We start from the raw sequence: 13,434 nt of genomic DNA, 5'->3' as shown, positions 1-13,434 counted from the left end.
ATCCCAGCACTTTGGGAGGCCGAGACGGGCGGATCACGAGGTCAGGAGATGGAGACCATTCTGGCTAACATGGTGACACCCCGTCTCTACTAAAAAATACAAAAAACTAGCCGGGCGAGGTGGCGGGCGCCTATAGTCCCGGCTACTCGGGAGGCTGAGGCAGGAGAATGGCGTGAACCTGGGAGGCGGAGCTTGCAGTGAGCCGAGATCCGGCCACTGCACTCCAGCCTGGGTGACAGAGCGAGACTCCGTCTCAAAAAAAAAAAAAAAAAAAAAAAAAAAAAAAAGTCCTGAGGCCTTTGCTTGATCTTCTGTCTCTGAGAGATGCTGTTGGAATCTAAGTTGCTGATGCTGCCATCAGGCTATTCTGATAATGTCACTGAAAGTGGTTGTCACTGAAAGTGGTATCTCTAGGCTTAAGAATTGGAGCAATGATCGGCCGGGCGCCGTGGCTCAAGCCTGTAATCCCAGCACTTTGGGAGGTCGAGACGGGCGGATCACAAGGTCAGGAGATCGAGACCATCCTGGCTAACATGGTGAAACCCCATCTCTACTAAAAATACAAAAAACTAGCCGGGCGAGGTGGCGGGCGCCTGTAGTCCCAGCTACTCGGGAGGCTGAGGCAGGAGAATGGCGTAAACCCGGGAGGCGGAGCTTGCAGTGAGCTGAGATCCGGCCACTGCACTCCAGCCTGGGCGACAGAGCGAGACTCCGTCTCAAAAAAAAAAAAAAAAAAGAATTGGAGCAATGAAAACGTGAACAGTGACTGCCAGGGAATCAACATTTCTAGGGGTGGTAATTATAAGTAATGACTCACAATTCTGTTAATCGTAACAGCAGGTATCATCCTAACTCACAGGCACCTACATATACGCCCTTACTGTTCTCTTCCTCTTTCAGTTCCCCCCACTTTTGTATTGATCTTAATACTGATCTGAAGCATAATTGTTTTATGTAATAAATTTTATTCTACATGTTTTATGCTTCCTAGGCTTCATTTCAAAAGCCAGTGAAATTAACTTTAACTCTCTAGCACTTACAGTCAAAAACAATTAAGTAAACATTCAGTGGTGTAATTTTTGCCAGTGTGTATTGTTTTATTGCTATTTTTGTCTTTAAATCTTCACCAAACAAGCTATCATATTACTTATTTTATGAAATGGATTTCAGAAAACAAGATTCGATCAAGATTATTTGGTCATTATTTATACTGCTAATAACAGATCTCTAAGCTTTAAAGTAATACTGTATACTAACAAGGGTTCTGGTCCTATATAAACTATCTGGTGAGGTCATTAGCCTCCAATTCACTATTAACTCTAACTGAACAAGAATCCTACCAAGTATCTGTCAAGACAAGGGATTCGATATCTACCCAGAGTTCTGGTTCCCATTAATAACACACATACTATAGAAGATATATCAAAATAGCATAATACTTGTATAATAATTGCTTCTATTTTGACTACGTTCATTCAGTTGGTTATTTTGCTTTTAAGGATTACTGTCCAAGCATGGGATAAAAAAGAAAAAGTGGTTGGATACAGTGCTCATGCCTGTAATCCTAGCACTTTAGGAGGCTGAGGCAGGAGGACTGCTTGAGCCCAGGAGTTTGAGACCAGCCTGGGCAACATGGCAAAACCCTGTCTCTACAAATAATGCAAAAATTAGCTGGGTATAGTGGCATGCACCTGTGGCCTCAGCTACTCAGGAGGCCGAGGTGGGAGGATCACTTGAACCTGGGAGGCAGAGGCTGCTGAGAGCCAAGATCGCATCACTGCGCTCCAGCCTGCGCAACAGAGCAAGACATTGTCTAAACAAAAAAAAAAAAAAGAGGGGCCGGGCGCGGTGGCTCAAGCCTGTAATCCCAGCACTTTGGGAGGCCGAGACGGGCAGATCACGAGGTCAGGAGATCGAGACCATCCTGGCTAACACGGTGAAACCCCGTCTCTACGAAAAAAATACAAAAAACCAGCTGGGCGAGGTGGCAGGCGCCTGTAGTCCCAGCTACTCGGGAGGCTGAGGCAGGAGAATGGCGTAAACCCGGGAGGCGGAGCTTGCAGTGAGCTGAAATCCGGCCACTGCACTCCAGCCTGGGCGACAGAGCAAGACTCCGTCTCAAAAAAAAAGAAAAGGAAGAAAGAAAAAGAAAAGAAAAGCAAAACAAAAGCAGGAAGATCTTGAGGTCAGGAGTTTGAGACCAACCTGGTCAACACAGCAAGATCTCATCTCTACAAAAAGTGTTGAAATTTAAAAAAAAAAAGAATGAATCAACACTTAGGTTGATTCCCCCTTTTTGACTGTTGTGAATAATGCTGCTATGAATGGGGGTATACAAATCTCTCTGAGACCTTACTTTTAATTATTTTGAGTATCCCAGAAGTGGAATTAGGACTAAAAGCTAAATTCAACAAAGGCAGTATGGGTATTACACTTCATACAAATGCATTTAATCTTATAGTCACACCTGGGATTCAACAGCTCTTAAGAGTGTTTTTAAAAAATTAGTCCTGTTAAATTTTAAGAAAAGCAGTATGTTTAATTATAATATTAACATCAAATATTTTTATTTTCTTTCAGTGTTGGCATTGTGATTTTCTAGTGTCTGAAAACAATTATCTCCCATGTAACATTCACATCTTATTTCAGACAACTGACCTCTTTAAAATCTTGTCAAATCAATGAGTAAAACTGGCCCACTTCAAAAATATTACTACTTACCAACCTCATATCCATTAAAATGGCTATTATCTAGAAGGAAAAATGAAAATCCAGGATAGAAAATAACAAGTATTGGCTAGGATGTGGAGAAACTGGAATCCTGGTGCTTTGTGGGTGGGAACATAAAACGGTGCAGTTACCGTGGGAAAACAGTATGGTGACCCACTAAAAATTAAAAATAGAATTCCCGTATGACCCAACAATTCCACTTCCGGGTCTATACTCAAAATAACTGAAAGTAGGTTTTCTTTTTTTTTTTTTTTTTTTTTTGAGACGGAGTCTCGCTGTGTCGCCCAGGCTGGAGTGCAGTGGCCGGATCTCAGCTCACTGCAAGCTCCGCCTCCCGGGTTTTTACGCCATTCTCCTGCCTCAGCCTCCCGAGTAGCCGGGACTACAGGCGCCCGCCACCTCGCCCGGCTAGTTTTTCGTATTTTTTAGTAGAGACGGGGTTTCACCGTGTTAGCCAGGATGGTCTCGAACTCCTGACCTCGTGATCCGCCCGTCTTGGCCTCCCAAAGTGCCGGGATTACAGGCTTGAGCCACCGCGCCCGGCCAGAAAGTAGGTTTTTAAAAAGATATTTGTATACTCACATTCATACTGGCATTACTCATAATAGCCAAAAAGGTGGAAACCACCTATGTGTCTATCAACAAATGAACAAACGAAATGTGGTACATACATATAATGGAAAATTATTCAGCCTTAAAAAGGAAATTCTGGGCTGGGCACAGTGGCTCAGGTCTGGAATCCCAACACTCTGGGAGGCCAAGGTGGGCAGATCACGAGCTCAGGAGATGGAGACCATCCTGGCTAATGTGGTGAAACCCCGTCTCGACTAAAAATACAAAACATCAGCTGGGCGTGGTGGCATGCACCTGTAATCCCAGCTACTTGGGAGGTTGAGGCAGGAGAATCGCTTGAACCCAGGAGGCGGAGGTTGCAGTGAGCCAAGATCGCACTACTGTACTCCAGCCAGGGTGACAGAGCGAGACTCCGTCTCAAAAAAAAAAGGAAATTCTGTCACATGCTACAAAATGGATGAACCTTAAGGACATTATGCTAACTAAAATAAACGAGTCATAAAAAGACAAATACTGCCACTTCATGAGGCATCTAGAGAAGTCAAATTTATAGAGACAGAAAGTAGAATGGTGGTTGCCGGCGGCTGGGAGGATACAGAAATGGGGAGTTGTTTAATGGGCACAGAGTTTATTTTTGCAAGATGAAAAGAGTTCTGGTGATGGATGGTGATAGTGGTTGTACAACATGAATGTGCTTATTGCCCAGAATTGTATACTTAAAAATGGTTAAGAGGGTAAATTTTAAGTTTTATTTTACCACAATTTTTAAAAATAATGAAACCACTATTTTGTATAGGAACCACAGTGATATGTCATAAACTGTAGCAAAAACATATTCCCTCAAAAATCTTATGTAAAGAATCTGGCCAGGTGCAGTGGCTCATGCCTGCAATCCCAACACTTTGGGAGGCCGAGGCGGGTGGATCACTTGAGGTCAGGAGATCAAGACCAGCCTGGCCAACATGGTGAAACCCCGTCTCTACTAACAATACAAAAATTAGCCGGGCCTGGTGGTGCATGCCTGTAGTCCCAGCTACTCGGGAGGCTGAGGCACAAGAATCACTTGAACCTGGGAGGCGGAGGTTGCAGTGAGCCGAGATTGTGCCACTGCACTCCAGCCTGGGCAGCAGAGCGAGACTCCATCTCAAAAAAAAAAAAAAAAAAAAAATAAATCAAGATCTTAATGATCAAATTTAATATATCTCTGGTTGAAAAGACAGAGGCACAACATTTTACTAGGTTTGGTGAGCAAAAAGAAAAGAACTTAGTAAAGAAGGATCCCCTGTGCATACTACACTCATAGGCGGAAGGTGCTCCTACCTCCCCCATTCATCCTCCCTTTGGGTACCTCCTCACTGAGCCCTCCCTGGTTGCCTCTCCTATAGCTCAAGTTCATCACAGATTCCCCAGGGGCACGACCCAATTCCAAACCTGCTGGTGTTTCTAGAAACTCATTCTAATATGCTATCTTCTTTTTCAAAACTCTGTGTTCCCATCTACATCCTATTCCCTGAATACCCTAAAACCCATTCTCTCAACCAGACTTCTTCACAGGACTAGGTCCAAATTCCACCTAATCTGAAGTTCTAATCCCTAGCACCATCTACCAGAGCCCCATATCTTCCAAAGAATTCTCTTCTACCAGCATGTTCTGGTCCTAACTCAGCTATGTATGCCATGCCCTAAAATATTTCAGAGTGCATAAAAACTAAAAGGACAGCTAAACTTGCAGATTTCCACAGCTTATCCCCAGAGATTTTCACTCAGTAGGCCTAATGTGGGGCCCTGGAATATGCACTTCAAACAAGCATACCAAGTCATTTGATGTAGCCTAGCACTAACCTAGGCTGGCCAGGTTAGCCTAGGTAAGCCTGAACTAGCCTGAACTCCCAGCCAACTAATGCTTTGGATACAAACCCCATATGATCTGTGCTAAAACTCATGAGACTAACCTTGGCTGCCCTATACCCCTCCCTTCACCAGGAGAGTTCTGTGAATAATATAAATGTTCATTATATTGAACAGATTACATGTGTCTACATCACAAGGTAGCTTAGGTTACATCTGTTTTCAAGGTTGGATTATACCTGACTGATGACCTCACAGTTATGAGACTCTTTTAAAAAAGGCAATTTCCTGAGGAAACAGTATTCTTCAGAGGCATGTGCAGCCTGATGCAGTATCTAAAGGATTCCCTGCCTTACACCTAGTTTCAAATGACCTTTTAAAAGAAAAAAAAAAGAAAAAATGCTTTAAATGTATCCAATAATTTTGCACCTCTAACTTTCCACTGAACCTTCAGAAAGTTATAGTGAGCTTGAGGTCTGAGGAGCATAAGAAGTGCCCAAACCACATTTGATGTCATTTCCCTGCAAAGGAAATGTGATACCTATGCTTAAGTGCCAAGATATTTTAGCTTATATATAGGGATAGATAAGCTGCTTAAAAATTACATTTTCAGTCTAATTATTTTGCAATTTCAAATTTATCACTGTCTGACATTATCCATGCCTATACAAATGACTTAAAAAGAAAAATGGAGCCTAACAGGATATTCAGAATTGCCTGGAAGTTTAAAAAGTATGAATTTTAAATTCTGAGCAAATCGATATTCTGTTTTCCACATTAAATATATGGAAATTCATATGGACATGTCAACTATATTTGGTTGTAAGTGACTCATTTCAATACCTGGCATGTCTGAGGACTAAGGCGAGAGCAATCTGATAAGAGAAAAAAAGGTAATATGGATAACGAAATGGAATGGAAAGATCACTGGACTCTGGACCAGCTGTATTCCAAGGTCAGCTCTACCATAGCTTGACTGTATGATCTGACTTTGTGGCCAAGGGCAATTATTAGACTGTTTTCAACAATGACAGGATACATATCAGCCTATGACCTCACAGAGACACTGTGAAGACAACACACATGAAATGACTTTTAAGCTGTGTTTCTTCAAAAGGATACATTCCAAATTACCCTACACTGTGTTCTTTTTGAAGTGCTAGTACGTGGTCTATACTGGAAAGTTCCTTTCATTCACTCAGTTGATTCACTGAGGAGCTGCTCTGCACAAGGCTCTATGCTAGATACTGAGGAGGACTACAGAAGAAAATGTTAAGGTGTAAACTGGTTGGAAAAACAAAATACAGCCATGTGCCATGTAACAATGCTTTGGTCAACAACAGACCCCATATATGATGGTGGTCCTATAAGCTTATAATACTGTATATTTACTGTACCTTTTCTTGTTTATGTATGTATATATACACAAATCTTTACCACTGTGTTGCAACTGCCTACAGTATTCAGGTGGGAGGCTCACTTGAGACTAGGAGTTAGAGGCTGCAGTGAGCTATGACCAAACCACTATACTCCAGCCTGGGCAACAGAATGAGACCCCATCTCTTCAAAAACAAAACGAAACAAAAGAAAAAAACAAGCATTTCAACATTTAAATAAATCCTGTAGCAATCCTTTTGTAATAAAATAATCAAACTATCTCTTTTGCATGGATATTTCTTAGAACATCTCTAGACACATTTTTTAAAATGGCTACTATCTCCTACCAATTCTTATACAGAAACCAATTTCACTTCTAAATGCACCCGAAAAAGAATACTCCTTAGGGCAGGAGCCACATTTAAAACCTTCAACAGCAGCCTCAGAGCAGGAAGGGCCAAAAGGAAGGAATAAAAATGGAAATTCTAACTCATAAACCCCTTGGTAAAGAAAAAGTTGCAAAAAAGTTGTACCTTCACATTTACAGAAACACTCAAAACTTTTTTTTCAGGGGGGAAAAAAGCTAGGACTGACAAATGAGAGAATGAGTTTCACATAACCCCAGTTTGACTTTATCACCCAAATAATTTAAGAGTTTCCACTTCTCACAAAAATCAATACAAAAACATCATTCTTACTACTTAAGAGACAAATTTCCTTTCTCTTTTATGTATACAGAGGATTTTCGTTTGTTTTAAGGTCTGAATTGGTTAAATTTAGTATTCTGGCAGCTGAAAAACAATCATCATAATTCTCAAGTTCTCCATCCTATTCAATCTTTGCCACGCTAAGCTGCATCAAGCCATGGCTCCGTATTGCTTAAACACATGAGACCTGGTGTAGGATCACATTAAACCCTTCAGTGCCTATCAGATAGACAATAACCTAATTAGCTAGCAGAGCACATGTGACAGTGGCCTGACCAGAAACACAGTGGAAGACACTTCCTTGAACTCTTTCACCAACGACAAGGTGAGCACTTTGCAAAGGGGAACTGGGAGAAAATACGGAAAGGTGGAGAGGAAAATGTGGAGGGAAGCGTGCAGCTAGGGTTTTCAAAGAACATTACAGTAAACAGAAATGGCACAGGGGGTGGACTGTAGAAAAAGCAATCATCTTTTCTGCAACACACACAGTGTGGAATAGATGACCCCTCTCTCTGAATTTTGCAACTCTAATTTCCACTGAACCTTTCAGAAAGTTATTAGTGAGCTTGAGGTCTGAGGAGCATAAGAAGTGCCCAAACCACATTTTGAGGTCATTTCCCTACAAAGGAAATGTGATACCTATGCCTAAGTGCCAAGATATTTTAGCTTATATATAGGGATAGATAAGCTGTTTAAAAATTACATTTGTTTCTCCTACCAGATATTCCCAGGCTGTGGCCACCAGATTTTCAAACAGCCTAGGGGTATAAACACGAAGTGAGTACAATTATTCACAGACAAGAAAAGTGTGGATGCTAAATGGGTAACACTAAGGAAAATAAACACGTGTTGTTTTTAATCCAAGACAAACCAAAGTCTTTAAAAACACCTATTTTATAACTCTTAACCACCAGAGCCTCTCTCTCAAAGATTCAACAACTTGGATTTACCGAAAAGTCAATTTGCAGTGTCAGAATTCTCGAGATTAGCCTCTGGCTGTCGACATAGACTTAAGAACCTGCTTTTGGCTGGAGCTGTTTAAAATTTAAACCAAAGTAAACTCCTTCAGGACCTTAAGAGTACTGACTGTACTTTAAATTTTTTCTGCACACTGAAGAGTGGTCAGGCAGGCTTCAGTACCCAGATAGGCTGTAACCCAAACAAAGGTTTGATGATTTGTGTGTAGACTCTAAATCGCTGTTTCAGGTCCATTAAGTAAGAAAAAACTCTTTTTCTTTGCTAAGTCATACAGCTAAATTCAGTCTCTAGCTCTCCATAGAAAGTGGGGACAAGCGTGCCCTGAAGGGCCGCATCATAACGCCGACCCCCACTCGCTGGAGGCCAATCTGCAGCTTCTCTCTTCAGCTGTGGGCGCTGGGGCCGAGCACGGTGGAGAAACGCCGGCGCGCCGCTGGTTCCCGGTCCATGGCTACTCGGGCAAGGCCTAGGAGAGGCCGCGCCGGATGAGGAAGACCAGTAAGTGCCAGGAGCTCCCACACACTATCCGCCGCCCGGCACTCAGAAGCCCTCCCCGAGGCCGGGGCCCGCAGCTGCCTCCCTGCCCGCCGCCCCTCCGGCCCGTGGGACTCACAGCTTCAGCTGCTCATAAGCCGCCGTCGCCATCCTGCACAACCACCTCCTTCCTTGTCTCTCCGCCGGCCCCGCCCCGCGCCGCCACCTCGGCTACAGCGCTACCGGTCACCCTGGCACGGCGGCCGCAGCGCCCAGCCTCGTCCCACCCCTTTCCCCGCCCCACAGGAGAGCCGGCCTTAACGGGAGGCGGTGGAGGACAAATTAGTGTGCGAGCTAGAGCACGCGAGACCTGCCGCCGATGCGGCAGGTTGGAGTGCGACGAAGAGCGCCATGACGAAGCCGCTGCGGATTGGTGGAGCGCGTTTCGGGGAAAGGCGGAGCAGCGGGAGCTGTGGCGCCGGGGCAAAATGGATCGCTGGTTACCGGAAGCCTGTTCATACTGCATAAGGGTGATCAGCCCTGGCGGAGAAAGCGTTACCAGCTTGGGGCCAGTGGCGCAATGGATAACGCGTCTGACTACGGATCAGAAGATTCTAGGTTCGACTCCTGGCTGGCTCGCAGTGCTCGTTTTGCCACACTTGCATGTATTACAAGACCTTGGAAAGGCGTATGGTTAAAATGTGAAAGTTACATATCTCAAATTTTGATGCTAGTTTGCTCACAATGTCATCCTTTAAACTATGCTAGGAACCTGGAGTTGTCTGAGGTGGTTCGCAAACTGCAGAGCGTCCTGTTCCTAATGATGCACCTGAGAAGTCTGTAAATGGGGTATATTTAGACAAACACACCTGGAAAAGTAGCAGTTTGGAGTGGGCATTGCTGTGGCCGGAGGTTAGCAACCGGATGACGCAAAAGCGCATTTAAGGCAGCGGTTCTGGCCTTTCCCCGCCATGGAGCAGAAGCCCCCATAGCGATGTGATCCAACCAGCAGCGAAGAAAACCTGCAGTGCGGCTGCGCGCGGTAGTGGGGGTCCACAAAACATCAGAATCTGCAGAAGCCCTGGCCTTTGCGAGCTCCAGCTCCGAAGTCAACCCGGCCCCCAAATTCCACTGGGAAACCTTAATACATGGGTGTTTTTGCAATAACAAGACCTCGGGTAGTCTAGTATATTACCCCTCATTGTACAGATGCGCTACTTGGACACCCGAGAAGGCTCGAAACGTCTGCGGCCTAAAGGGGACTCGAACCGTGGGATTATATGAGTCATCGGACACTGTCCGTTGAGTTATCACTCGATCAATTAATTTCCGCAACATAACGTTTTCCCCTGATAAAATTATAGATTTTTAAAATATATAAAATTATTGGGAATAATAACGCGATTCCTACCCTAGATCATTACTATTATTTTTTTTCCTTAAAGCCTTTTTTTCTTCTATACTTTTTAACATGGGTATACTTGCACATGTGTTTTTTCAAATTGGGGTTGTGTGGAAGGAAATAGGCTCTTCATTTTGTCCCCTTACCTTTTTGTCTGAGATTTAAGGTCACTGAATATTCTTTGAAGATATTTCATCAGAGAGCTAGATATTTTATGCATAACCCTTATGCTGGGAATTTGGGTTATTACCAGTTTCACACTTAGAAAAAATGATGCTGCTTAGGAGTTCGAGACCAGCCTGGGCAACATAGCGAGACCTCATCACTAATACATAAATAAATAAATAAATTTTAATTAGCTAGGTTTGGTGGTGTGCACCTATAATCCTAGCTACTCAAGAGGCTGAGGTGGGAGGATCACCTCAGCCCAGGAGGTCGAGGCTGTGACCATGCCACTGCACTCCAGTCTGAGCAACAGAATGAGACCCTGTGTTGAATTATTATTATTATCATTATTATTATTATTTCAGATGAAGTCTCACTCTGTCACCCAGGCTGGAGTACAGTGGCGTGATTTTGGCTTACTGCAACCTCTGCCTCCCAGGTTCAAGTGATTCTCCTGCCTCAGCCTCCCAAGTAGCTGGGACTACAGGCACGTGCCACCACAGCCGACTAATTTTTTGTATTTTTAGTAGATATGGGGTTTCACCGTGTTAGCCAGGATGGTCTTGATCTCCTGACCTCGTGATCCACCCACCTCGGCCTCCCAAAGTGCTGGGATTACAGACGTGAGCCACCGTCCCCGGCTGAATTATTTCTTTGTCTTACAAATTTCTAGAGGTGGAACGACCAGGTGGACATCTGTAAGGTCCATTTTATGGACATTTTTAAGACTTTTGTTACTTTCTAACTGTCCTCCAAAAAATTAAACCAAAATACACTTCCATCAACAGCACCTGTTTCTCTGTTTTCATGCATGCTAACCAACACTGGATATTATAAATTTAATCGTGATTTGCAATTTTCATAATTGAAATATGGAACTTCCTTTTACATGCACTTCTTAATGTATATATTTTCCCTTGATGTATTGAGTTTTTTCTTACAAATTTGATTTTTTAAATATATTAAGGATATTAACTCTTAAGTACATTGCAATCTTTTTTCCAGTTTATGATTTACCTTTTCAATATTTTTTAATGGCCAGGCACGGTGGCTCATGCCTGTAATCCTAGTGCTTTGGGAGGCCAAGGCAGGTGGATCACTTGAGGTTAGGAGTTCGAGCCAGCTTGGCCAACATGGTGAAAGCCTCTCTCTACTAAAAATACAAAAATTAGCCATGCATGGTGGTGTGTGCCTGCAGTCCCAGCTACTCAGGAGGCTGAGGCAGTAGAATTGTTTGAACCTGGGAGGTGGAGGCTGCAGTTGGCTGAGATCACATCACTGTACTTCAGCCTGGGTGACAGAGCTAGACTGTCTCAAAAAAAAAAATTAAAAAAAAAAAAATATATATATATATATATATTTTAACTTGTAGTAATTCTCACTTTTATATATTCAAATTTACTAATATTTGGTTTCTTATATGATTTTTTTTTTTTTTTCTTTTGAGATGGAGTCTTGCTCTGTCATCCAGACTGGAGTGCAGTGGCTCGATCTCGGCTCACTGCAAGCTCCGCCTCCCGGGTTCACGCCATTCTCCTGCCTCAGCCTCCAGAGTAGTGGGATTACAGGCGCTCGCCACCACGCCCAGCTAATTTATTGTATTTTTAGTAGACACGGGGTTTCACCATGTTAGCCAGGATGGACTCGATCTCCTGACCTTGTGATCTGCCCACCTCAGCCTCCCAAAGTGCTAGGACTACAGACATGAGCCACTGCGCCTGGCCTATTATATGATTTTTTAATGTTTTGTTCTTGTGTTGTTTTTACTATTTACTTTAATCAATTTGTCATTTATTTTGTTGCCATTTATCATGACGTAAAGATCAATTACTCTTAAAACCTGACACACTTTATTGAGCAATTACTTCATGACAGGAACTGCTCTAATTCCCTTACTTGGATGAATTCCATCATTCCTTACAACAATCCCATGAGGTAAATTCGGTTGTTATCCCCATTTTCACAGATGAGGGAACTAAACTGGCTTAAGGTCATTGAGCAATTGAGTTACAAAACCTAAGATAGCACCTGAGTCTGGGCTCTTGACCCCCAAGGCTGTCCTGCCCTGAGGACTCACTGACCCTAGAAGACACCACATGAGTGGGTTCAAGGACAATTCCCTGTCTGGGCATGGATGGCAGTCACATATGCCACTTACCCCTCACCCCTACTAATTGGCAACAAGAAGACCCCATTTCTAGTCCTGATGATGCTTTTACCCACTAGCTCTGGGCTCTTGGACATTTCCTCTCCTTTAATAAAATAGGGGTTTAAGTTGCAGCCTGTCTCATAGGCTTTAGGGGAAAAAAAATGCTTCCATCTGAGCAGCCACCACCCATTGTCATGTAGAAGGAACTAAGAGAGGCAAAGTTTGACGTTTCTTCACCAGTTGGGAACCATAAACCAAGGCTTTTGTGACATATAGTGAGACTGAAAACCAGAAAATAACCTGGCAGAAACATCCATTCTTCTGGGGTTTTTAAAGGCCAAACAAGCCAAAATCATATTCCAAGGAAACCAATGTTCAGGATAAGGAACCAGCCAATGATGAGTAATATAAATTCATATCTTTAGGCGAGTTTTTCCTATAGTAAAATTGTTACATAAATATAACTTTTTACAAAATCTGCCAGAGGCCTTCCAGTGAAGACAGTCCAAGCTGCAGATGAAGCTTATTGGCACATCCAAATAATTTCTACAACCTACTTTTAGGGCCAGCTCCCACCTGTAGACCTTTTAATATAGAAGTTAAAAAAAATTATTCAGGCAGTTAGTGAGGGTACACGAGTCCTTGGTAAGGCTTTTCTTTTAATAAAAAGCAGCCCCCAAAACCATTTTTTTTCTAACAGAAAGCAGCCTGAAAAGTCAAGCTGCAAGCATAAATAAGAAAGCTAGAAGCTTGCATAGATAAATGCACCTGGAAGCCAGGTACATCCAATATGGAAGATTTCTCCTCTCTTCTGTTTGTTGCCATGTGTGCAGGTGTCAAGGCTCTGGCCAGGTAAAAAACCCCATCTGCATAATAAAAGATCAAGGTGGAATGGCCAGTTTCTCCGAGGGCTATGTAAATGGCATAGCTGGTCAAACCAATCCCTTGGGCTTTATGTAAATCAAACACCACCTCTTCAAACCCTTCCTCTGTGTATCAGACTGCTTCCTGCCAGGAATGGGGAGATCCAT

The 13,434-nt window shown here is 43.2% G+C and overlaps 1 protein-coding gene and 1 non-coding gene across 2 annotated transcripts in view; one reads left to right on the top strand and one right to left on the bottom strand.

Moving 5' to 3' along the window:
* The window catches only part of SACM1L (SAC1 like phosphatidylinositide phosphatase), a 55,704-nt gene extending 46,738 nt beyond the window's left edge, over nucleotides 1-8,966 (bottom strand). Inside the window, exon 1 of the mRNA XM_050780514.1 lies at nucleotides 8,827-8,966. Within this exon, the coding sequence (XP_050636471.1) occupies nucleotides 8,827-8,858 (32 nt within the window). The 5' untranslated portion in view covers nucleotides 8,859-8,966. The remainder of the gene's footprint in view (nucleotides 1-8,826) is intronic.
* Nucleotides 8,967-9,253: 287 nt separating this feature from the next.
* TRNAR-ACG (transfer RNA arginine (anticodon ACG)) lies at nucleotides 9,254-9,326 on the top strand. Its single transcript has one exon. It is a non-coding gene; the product is annotated as a tRNA-Arg (tRNA).
* Nucleotides 9,327-13,434: the final 4,108 nt, after the last annotated feature.

The sequence above is a fragment of the Macaca thibetana genome, chromosome 2 (genome assembly GCF_024542745.1).
Source record: "Macaca thibetana thibetana isolate TM-01 chromosome 2, ASM2454274v1, whole genome shotgun sequence".
Taxonomy (NCBI): Eukaryota; Metazoa; Chordata; class Mammalia; order Primates; family Cercopithecidae; genus Macaca; species Macaca thibetana.
Note: the sequence above shows the minus strand (reverse complement) of the source record. Positions and strands in the feature narration are given on the sequence as shown.